The sequence below is a fragment of the Poecilia latipinna genome, unplaced genomic scaffold, assembly GCF_001443285.1.
Source record: "Poecilia latipinna isolate Pla-1442-1.1 unplaced genomic scaffold, P_latipinna-1.0 Scaffold901, whole genome shotgun sequence".
NCBI classification, from domain to species: Eukaryota; Metazoa; Chordata; class Actinopteri; order Cyprinodontiformes; family Poeciliidae; genus Poecilia; species Poecilia latipinna.
In genome coordinates, this window is record NW_015113517.1 from 226409 (window position 1) to 236545 (window position 10137).

At 40.4% G+C, this 10137-nt stretch overlaps 1 protein-coding gene across 5 annotated transcripts in view; it reads left to right on the forward strand.

Annotated features, from left to right (window-relative positions):
* The window catches only part of ncoa7b (nuclear receptor coactivator 7b), a 20296-nt gene that overhangs the window by 4659 nt on the left and 5500 nt on the right, over nt 1-10137 (forward strand). For 2 of the 5 annotated variants that reach the window (XM_015048721.1, XM_015048722.1), the window contains exons 3-12: nt 5218-5363; nt 7123-7193; nt 7334-7441; nt 7532-7633; nt 7778-7903; nt 8306-8490; nt 8633-8665; nt 8868-9022; nt 9205-9762; nt 9927-10098. In XM_015048721.1, the coding sequence (XP_014904207.1) occupies nt 5218-5363; nt 7123-7193; nt 7334-7441; nt 7532-7633; nt 7778-7903; nt 8306-8490; nt 8633-8665; nt 8868-9022; nt 9205-9762; nt 9927-10098 (1656 nt within the window). The remainder of the gene's footprint in view (nt 1-5217; nt 5364-7122; nt 7194-7333; nt 7442-7531; nt 7634-7777; nt 7904-8305; nt 8491-8632; nt 8666-8867; nt 9023-9204; nt 9763-9926; nt 10099-10137) is intronic. The other 3 variants (XM_015048725.1, XM_015048724.1, XM_015048726.1) reach the window with 3 other exon arrangements.

Below are 10137 nucleotides of genomic sequence, written 5' to 3' on the forward strand. Positions count from 1 at the left end.
TATATATATATATATATATATATATATATATATATATATATATATTTGGACTCAACTGGCACAAACAATGATTATGACCACAAATCATGGAAATATGGTACAATGTAAAGCAATTAATATGCAATTAAGCTAGGTATTTTTCTAAATCATAAAAATGCTTTAAAGACAAATGGTCGTTTATAGGGATGAAATGAAAGCAGAAAAGTCAAGTCAACGTTTATTTACATAGCACAGAAAAGGACAAAGTGTCAATATGAGGGTACGAAATAGAGATGTGCAGTGAATTGACATTGAGCGATTTATACGTTTTCTAATAAATACTTTTAAGTAAAAAAAAACATTCATTTAAGATTTAAACGAGCTAACCTTTGGTGACTTTTCTTCATTTAATAAGAATTTTGCAGATCTTTAATTTATTGCCACCCACTACTGTAGTTCAGTCGTTCCGGTCGCTTGTATTAGAGCTGCGGTCTCTTCCAATGCAGACATTTGCTGTTTGCAAAGTAAACTTTATTGGGTAGTTAATAATTTTCCATATGTTTACTGTGTCTGTAAACACAGTGAATAAAACTCGTTTGACTCGTCTGTTATGACTCTTGAGTTTGAGTTGAAGCCTCGTATATAGAAATTATTTTCAATTTATTTACAGCTTTCACCTTTTGAAACACCTTATCCCAGTTGCTACTTATTAGCCTTTTAGTCAAACAGAAAATGGAGATTAAATTTTTTAGCACCCAAAAAATAATAAAAAATCAAACGACAGAAAGCATCAAATTATGAAAGAAATAGCTTGATGGCATCTGCACATTCAGAATTAACAGTTAGGCTTATTCACAAGCAAGCGAGGAGTCCGAGATTTCTCACTTCATCTGCAACAAAAGCTAAATCCTTCTAAGCTACTTTCAGTTTCTCAGCTCAACATTCTTATGCAGCTAATCTAGGTTTAAACCTGCGTGACTCTCTTTCATTTCTCTCGTTTGGAGAACCCAACACGCCAGCTTACTAGCGCTAGAATTTATTGTACCAGACTCAAGCTTATGCTTGAATATTAAATGCATCTCCTGGTTGTATTGACGAAACATATTTATTGATTTGGAAGTCTTCGGCATTTCTGTTCATCATCCGTTCTGAACACCGAGGCGCATTGAGTAATTGTGCATTTTCAATCTCTGCTACGTGTCGCAGATCTACACCCACCTTACAAGACCTTCGTTTAATCAGTAGTGCGTCAGAGTTTCACACAGAGAGGCACTGGCTGTTGACTTTAAAATTGGATTTTGGCAGCGTTGTGAAACACGATATTGGGAAAGGAGTGGAAAAGGGCTTTTCACAGCTACGGAGTAAGGAGGGATGAGAACTTGTGAAGCTATCAGCAAATTGCAGCTCTTACTCTGTGACGTCTGTTGCAGGTGAGGTGCTTCAGCGAGCTGCATGCAGTTCAGACGTCTGATTACTGTGAAATCTGTCACCAGTTATTATTTATTCTGATTCCATTCAGTTTATTTACATAGAACCAATTCACAACAAATGTTGTCTCAGGACACTTTACAAAAAAAAAATTAAATTCAATCGCACAAAATGTTTCGGTCTAAGGAAATTCATCAGATTGCATCGAGTCATGGACTTGCAGCATTCATTCCTCTTGGACAAGGTTGTTAGCTTTTTTTCCGTGCATCGGATGCACGGAAAAAAAAAAGGATGTTTGTGCATCCTGTGTTTCAGTGGATGTGAGCACCATATATAATCACAAATCAACTTTTATACCTGTGGAACGAGTGAATCATAAAGTAGAGTGTTGAGCTGCTTCCTAAATGCGGGGCGGGAAGTAGATTTAAACACAATCAATGCCCGGATGGTAAGTGCAGCGTTTGGGTTTTTTCAGAGCGGGTATGTGATTAAATTGTGTCTTATGGGCTTATTTCCCTTGCATTATGGCTCTGGTTTCATGTTTTGATTGGACTGACAATCTGGCTCAAATGCGACATCAGTCATGTCTTTTCTCCTGGAAATACTGGACTTTAATTATTGGATCATCATTGCATTGGTTCTTAATGGGATTTTGACTCTATGTGCTATTAGGAGAGGTCTACCTGTATGGGCACTAAGCAGATCTAAAGCAACATGCAGCAGATCACCTCTAATAAAGTTACCCAGAGGTGTCTGATGTCTCACGTGCAGTAAGATGGAGTTCTCTCAAACAGAGGTGTTTAACATGCCTATTGCTATAGCTACCATCAAGCAGTCACTTTGTGATTTTAATTCAGAGCTTTCTTTCATATTAAAAGCTCACGGATTAACTGTCTTCCTGGACAGAGTGGTAGTTAATGTTACTGCTACAATGTTTAATTTGTTTTACCCTTTGCTATTTTGTGCTTTGCAGTTTGTTTTTTTGTTTGTTTGTTTGGATTTTTTTTGGTAGAAAATGGTGGTGCGTGGAGCAGTATGTTTTATACTGACCGTGGTTGCCATGGTTCATTCCTGCCTTTTATTTCCCTCTGCTAGCCTGAGCTTTGAGATTCAACTTGCTATTACCAAAGGGTAATGCACCGATTTGAGATTTAAAAGTCGAAACGGCTTTGATTATTCCTCAGTTATAATAATCTCGAATTCAGAAGTTAAAATCTTATTGTTATTATTTCAACATTCCAAACCTATTTTTGGACTTAGGCTTGTTCATCACGGGACGCGAGCGACTTCGGAGGGAGTGCTGCAGAGCCAAGTGGCCCGCGGTGTTGTTTGGGAAGAGAATCAATATGTTCGTAGCAAAAATAGTCCTTATCAGCCAACACAGCTACTGCTGTAACAACCACATCCCCTCCTATTTGAAGTGGGTGCCACTTCGCTTCCTGACATATCGAGCAAAGGTCAACATGCGGCCGCCCAGCGTTTTGCTGTCCAAGCAAAAGTCATTAGGCACCGAACTGCTTTGTTCCAGTTATGCTCACTATTACGACTCAAAGTAATGTTTTGTTGATGTAGTTGATCGCTATCTGGCAAACACTTGTTTATTCGTAGGGGCCTGATGTGCTAAAGGTTCATGCACGATTTCTTTGAATGGTGCACAATCATTGCTTCAGTGCAGCAAAAGTCAAAGCAAAGTTGTGAATGTAAAACCAACACACTGTTGTTCTAATAAGCAATAAAACTCATGCTAGCCAAGGTTAATCTTAACATGCAAGTGTCATAAAGAGATGCTATATGTTCTGAGCTGAGAATTAGTCACTCTTACTTGATTGCTGCGCTAAAAGTGGGTGTGTTAAAATCCTTCTGCAATAAACTAATGTCAAAGTCCTACTGTAGATTAATGTACTAGGATTTGTCGTATGATATAGTTCATTAATTTGACTTTTGGTTGTATGTTTCTATTTCTGTAGAAATGAATATTAAAACATTACACATTTAGTCAGGAACAGTGAGGCAGGGAGATATGAGGACATGGGATAATAATTGATGTTAACCTGCACTTTGTGGCTCTTGGAAGTATTGCGCTTACTCAATATTTTATTTATTTATTTTTCAAATGAGAAGGCTTTGTTCAGATTTTGTACAGAACAGGAATTCTATCTGAATTTTAAGTCGTATGAACTAACTGTGGTCACCAACCAAAAGTCTAAGTAACATTTTTGGTTGATTCAACAAGCAAGACTTTGCTTTGTCTCAGGGCTTTCGAATCTGTTCCTGCCCAGACTCTGGTTTGTAGAACAGCACCGCAGAGGTGCCGTTTACAAATCGAATGCTACACGCGAAAGAAGAAAAGCAGAGTGTGGAAATGAGAGGAACCCTTTTGATCTGTGGAGTATGAGAAATGCCCCCGAGCAAAACAGATGCTGCTACTGCTGAGTTTCTAGAGATCCAGGCTGTGTCTAAGACTACAAAGAGGAGAGACCTCAGTTCCCTCCTTCTGCAGCCTTATCGACCCAATCTCATCCGTTCCATTAAAGCACTTCAATACTTAAGATCCTGTTGTTGTGATGTTCCTTTATTTGCTCTTCACCTGGGGCTGTGCTGGAAATTACCCCAGTTCCCCCAATAAGTATGCTTATCTTTTCTTGAGATATCTTCTTATAGAGCATGTAGTGCTGTTGCAAAAGTATCCACACCAATTGAAGTTTTACACATTTCTGTTGCATTCCAACTGCAAACTTCAATTTAATTTAATGCGATCAGTCAACACAAAGTGGTGCTGGTTTACTGTAAGTCTTTCTTTAACTGTTCTGATGTTACCGAGTCTAGATTTTAAGTCTAGGCTCTGGTGGAGAAAAAAACAGATGCCTGCTTTACAAATTGTTTCATGAATAAAAAATTTTTTAAAAAGCGAGGTGTGCATTTTTATTCACCTCCCCCTAAACTGGGTTCCAGATGTTTTGGGTGCGTGTGTGTCCACCAGCTTCACACATCTTGAGACCATTCACATTTGCACAATAGCTCAAGATTGGTCACATCGAATGGAGAACATCTCTGAACACCAATTTCAGTCTAGATTGGACTTTGACTAGGCCATTCTAATGAAAGATGGCACGTTAATCTAAACCCGTCTTGCTTTAAGGTGAATTTCCATCTCGGTCTCAAGTCTTTTACTGCGTCTAGCAGCTTTTCATCCAGTGTTCAGCTCAATTCCATTCTTCCTTTTCCCAGGTGAAGAAAAGGATCCCAGAGCCTGATCTTGCCACCACCGTGTTTCACTATAGAGATGTTCAGAATTAGTTTTTCACCACCGTGGAGTTGAGAAAGACATGTTTACATTCATAGCTTGTGGCAATCGGCAAACTTCCTCTGGTCTTCTTTCAACCATCAGTTTCACGTTGAAACATCTAAGCCAGATTTTTGCACAACTAATATTTATGCTCTTCAAAGGGTGCAGATACACTTACGAGGCACAGTACATAACCTGTGGCTCACCATTAACCCTGGCTACCAGTGTACTTCACAGTAGTAGGCTTCCATAATGTACGCCCATCATTTGCTGCCCATCAATGATTAAACAGGAGTAAGAAGAGTCTGGGAAGACAATACAGCTGACACTGCAAAAAAAAAAAAAAAAACGGTATTTGACAGGAGGCCTCAAAACTCACTCCATCTACAGTTTATTGCAAATCCACTTTGTTTAAAAAAGGATCTAGATTATGGTTTATGCAACAGTCTTACCATTTTTCCAGGTTCCTGTAAACAAGTCCTTTTTTCTTTTTTTCTTTTTTTTTTTTTTTGCTATCTCATCAGGCTGAAAAGGCGAAAGCAGCTGAAGCCGACCCAACCAGAAAAGAGCCAGAATGAGCCGAGTCCGGCAATCATCTCCTCCTGTGACACGGATCCCAACAAGAAGGCGGATCTGCACAGAGTAACGGATAAACCACCTGCAGATCTGGGTGAGAGCTGATTCTTCTTCAAATATCTATGAAAAGCATAAATAGTCCATTTATTACTGTCAAATTTCACCTACTAGGTTTGAGCAGAAGTAAGATAAATCTATCTGGGTTAGAAATTGTTGGAAAGTGTATCTTTTGGCCTACTCTCATGTCTTTCTTGTTTTGACCATAATAAAGAAACCCGCATTTGACAGTTACACGTAATACAATATATTCAACCACTGCAGACGTCTAATCATTGGTGTTTCTGTTCAGAAACAACTTATTCTGCTGAGTTAGCTGTTGACAGTGACTGTGAGAATTACAAACATTCCTCTTTTTGTTTAAAACGTTTCTTGTGGTCTCAGAGCAACGCACAAGCCCCACGAAATAGGGAATCGTTTGCATTGACGCAACCTCTGCAGATTTAAATGGGAAGTTGCATAATCATTTTCCTGGTTTGTTTAAGAGTCAGTGAGGACACTTAGGACACCTTGTTCACAAAGCCTGCATGCAATAAGATTTGCTTTTAATTAGTCAATCCTGAAAGAAATGTTAAAACTCTGCATAATCTGTTTGCACTTTGATTTTATCGGATCTATAAAAGTGCAAAGAAATGGTAGAAATAGTGTTTTTTTTTTGTTTTGTTTGTTTTGTTTTGTTTTGTTGACAATGAGTCCTTCACAAGATTCACTGTGGATACTTATAAATAAATCATTGTATTGATAAACCAAACAGTAAAAGTAATACATCATACAAAGGTGAACATGCGCTATACCTAAATAAAAGTTTTGGTGTTAAATTATTTTAAATATATTTTTACATTTATTTGATGTGCATGGGTAATTTTATTTATTTATTTATTTTTTTTACATGATCTTTATTCTCCCTAAATGTAGCATAATATCACAATGGTGTTGGCCTGTACACACAGACTGAATTTACATTGTGGCATTACAGTGTCAGCTCTGTGCAGACTCGGTGAAGTGCAGAGGTCAGAGCAGTGGCTGTCCAGGCACATGCAGCAAACGTTTCAGCAGTCTTAGTCATGCACTGCGTTTCGGTCAATTGTGCACTAACAGCTTCTGCGTCCTGGCAAGAGGAAAGTGCTGACTGTGGGAATGATCTGCAACAGGAGTCTGATTGTGTGTCTGCTTACAAGAACTGCTGCATCCCGTGCTGAATGATGATAATGGGGAGAAAAAAAATAACTGGCACTGGAAGATAAGTAACTCGGTGGATGTGAAGGCCCTTCACTGCACCACAGATTCTCTCTGAGGTTCGAGTTGTGACTTTGACAGCATGACCACAAATTCCTGAAAAAAATAAAATAAAATCTTAAATTCATGTATGTATAATTAAGGCCTTAAAATGTCTTAAATTAATTTACAAAATGTAAGTTGTCCTTACATATGTTAATCACAGGTTCTAAATTTTGTTGTGGCATGACTATTCAATACCATATACTCTATGTAGCTAATTTTTCTCACGCGACTTAAAACGTTAAAAGATGACTTAAGATCTAGCTCTACCAGGGTGTGAATAATTTGCTCAATTTCATCCTCATGTGACATCACATGACGTCATCCTCCACATGTTTGCTCTGTCTCTTTCAGCTTATTTTTTTTTATTTTCCCCTTGCAGTTATGCTTCAAATTTCACACGAACCCTACTAATATACTTTGAAGTTTGTGGTTTTTATTGAGACATTGCTTTCCAATGAAGAGATTCCTAATATTTAATATTTTTCTAGAGTCTATAATTCTTCTTCGACTTTCAGGTGATGGCTGTAAAAGTAACAATCAGGCAAAAATGGAGAAAAAGAAGCCGCCGGGGACAGTAGAGTTCATTGTGAGTAGCCCGACACTCACTAGACAGTTTGAAAAACAAGATGCTAATCTATTCATTTTGCATCATTTTTAAGCAGTGTGTGTGTGTTTAGAAAGTCTGCAGAAGCTAGGTTTCACATAAAGGCTGATCTGTGGTTGCAGGTGGGACCTGATGATTCCATCAACAGCATCGCACTTAAATTCAACATCACCCCGAACAAGCTGGTGCAGCTGAACAAGCTCTTCGCCCGCAGCGTCTACCCTGGCCAGGTGAGAGGACCGAAACTGTCCGGTCGGGCTGATTTGCGTCGTCGTTATAGATTATCAGACTATTTACTGGCCGGTCCACTGTCATTACAGAAGCTGTTTGTTCCCGATGTGAGTCAAGCGGAAACAGACCCGAAGTCGCCGGCGGCTTCTGACGCCTCCTTCACTAACGGCGTTTCTGACAAGCCCTTACAAGTGAGTCGAAATCAGCCTGGGATGTTGCCGCAAGGTTATTTGACCTTAAAATACCTTAACAGCGTGCCGTGGCATTTATGAGTGTCAAATCTTGACACTTCAGTTGTGCACATATTATTGGATTTGTCCTTAAACTCGTTCCAGGATTGCACTCAAAGCTGCCGGTCAGCGAAGTCCATCCGTCGGGAGTTCTCGCCAAATTCTGAGGACGAGAGCCCGGCAACGGTTAAATTCATTAAGATGAGCTGCAAGTACTTCACCGATGGCATGGTGAGAAGCTTACATGCTTTGCTGATATCTGGTTAAAATGTAGGTTAAATCTCGAAAGACTCCTTCTTTGAAATGTAGAAAGTTATTATTTTATTCTTTTTCATGCATGTCCTTTGATGTTGATAAATGATTTGTCTTCTTTTGCTCCGGCTGTTGTGTATACCTTACCTTAATGTATACTATGCATAAGTGATAATTAAATATGTACATTTTCATGTTGTATTTTTTATGGAAGAAAGAAAAACCCTGAGGCACATATGCTAAGCAGAAAATTTTACTGTGGAATTTGGTCTAAGCATTTTCCAAGTTTGGACGATGCTGAGTTTGGAAAAAAAAAAAAACATTTGTACTCTCAGACTTCATTCCCTATCATAGTTTAAAGAGCTGCTCTCCCTGTGTTAGGGTGTTGTGGGCGGTGTGTTAATTGTAACGCCCAACAACATCATGTTCGACCCTCACAAGTCGGACCCCCTGGTGATCGAGAACGGCTGTGAGGAGTACGGCCTCATCTGCCCCATGGAGGAGGTGGTCTCCGTGGCGCTGTACGACGACGTGTCGCGCATGCAGCTCAAAGACGCTTTGCCATCGTAAGAGCTGACGCTCCACATTTCTGCCGTTTTCTTGCCATCCTTCCTGGCCTTCGCCTCTACTCCTTTTTTCCCTTATCCTGAGTCCAGCTCAGCTTTCTCTTGTCCTCAGCTGTTTTTTTTTTTCTGACATTCTCTTCAGAACGCTACATTTCCAATTCCCATCCATCCTATCGTGAGCGTTTTCGTTTGTTAAAAATGTATCCTTTGTTTGAGATTTTTGTTGCCTCACATCACATTTGTTATTTTCAGTTGGGTGCAGTTTTTAATTTAAGTTGGTCATCTTCTTTGTTGTTTTTTTTCCCCTGTACTTTTTTTGTTCCCCTCCCCTCCTTCCATCCTGTTTCCCGTCTATGTGATGTCCCGTGTCCTCACAGAGACCTACCCCAGGATCTGTGTCCTGTCTACAGGCCAGGTGAGTGGGAGCAGCTGCCATCGGAGCAGGAGTTGAACCCCTTCAGTCGGTACGAGGCTCTTGTTCCCAAACAACCCATATTTTTGGATGACATTGAGTCTACTCTTTCTGAAACTGGTAAGACGTCATCAAATATGGATTTTTCCAGTCTGTATACCCTCCCATAGCATTAGCGGTATGCCAAAATTGACTGGTCAAACATGCTCAAAGGACTCAAAACCTTTAAAAGTAAAAGATGCTTTCATTGTGGCTTTTTTGTTTTGTACAGGGCTTTGTTTTAACATATTCCCTATTTTCAGTGAGTACAGAGGGGGAGCAGACAGAAAAGTCTCCGTCGGATGAGGGATTTACCGATCTGGAGCCGATCATCAGCTGGAACACTGAGGAGACCCAGGGGAGCTCCTCGACTACACACTGCAGAGACAATTATGATCACGTAGGACCAAGCTGCCTCAACCTGCAAGAGTCCCGAGACCATTCAGCACTCAGTCGAGCTAAAGGGAGGCTGGATGACGAAGAGGACGAAGGTGTTGCTCAGAACAGCTCCGTAGAGGACGGAGAGTCAGTCTTGTCTGCCTTGGAGACCGAGAAACAGGGTAGCTCGCAGATTAAACCCTTGAGCCAGCAGGTAACTGAAACCAAAGATACGCACCCCGAAGGCACCGAAGAGCTGCCAAGTAGAGTAGAAGATAAAACACTCAGGAGGCTGAGTCTGCAGGAGGCTTCGGAGGTAGAGAGAAGAAGCCCAGACAGACTAGCAGAGGGCGACAGAGTCGGTGAGGAGGCGAGACAAAAGAAGAACCAGGAATCAGAGATGAGGTCCTGGCTGCTAAAGAGGATGCAGGTTCCAATAGAAGGTACATCAGAGGGTTGGTTATTAATGGTATTTATATGCTGAATATGTTACAACTCAAAAATTCAAACTTTTCAGTGAACTATGAAAAGTTAGAATAAAACTGTGTCATTAAGAAGTTTTAATTTCTTCTTTTTTTCTTTCTTTTTTTTTCAACTTGCTTGGCAGACATGCTTTTACCATCGGAGGAGAAGAGCAAAAATCCACCCATGTTCCTGTGCTTCAAGGTTGGGAAGCCAATGAGGAAGTCCTTCGCCACCGGCATGACCTCCAGTCCCGCCCCCTCGGTCAGAGTCCGGGAGAGGCAGCCAGAATACTGGTTTGCTGTTCCTCAGGAGAGGTGATGTTTTTCTCCCCCCCCCCCCCCCCCCAAAAAAAA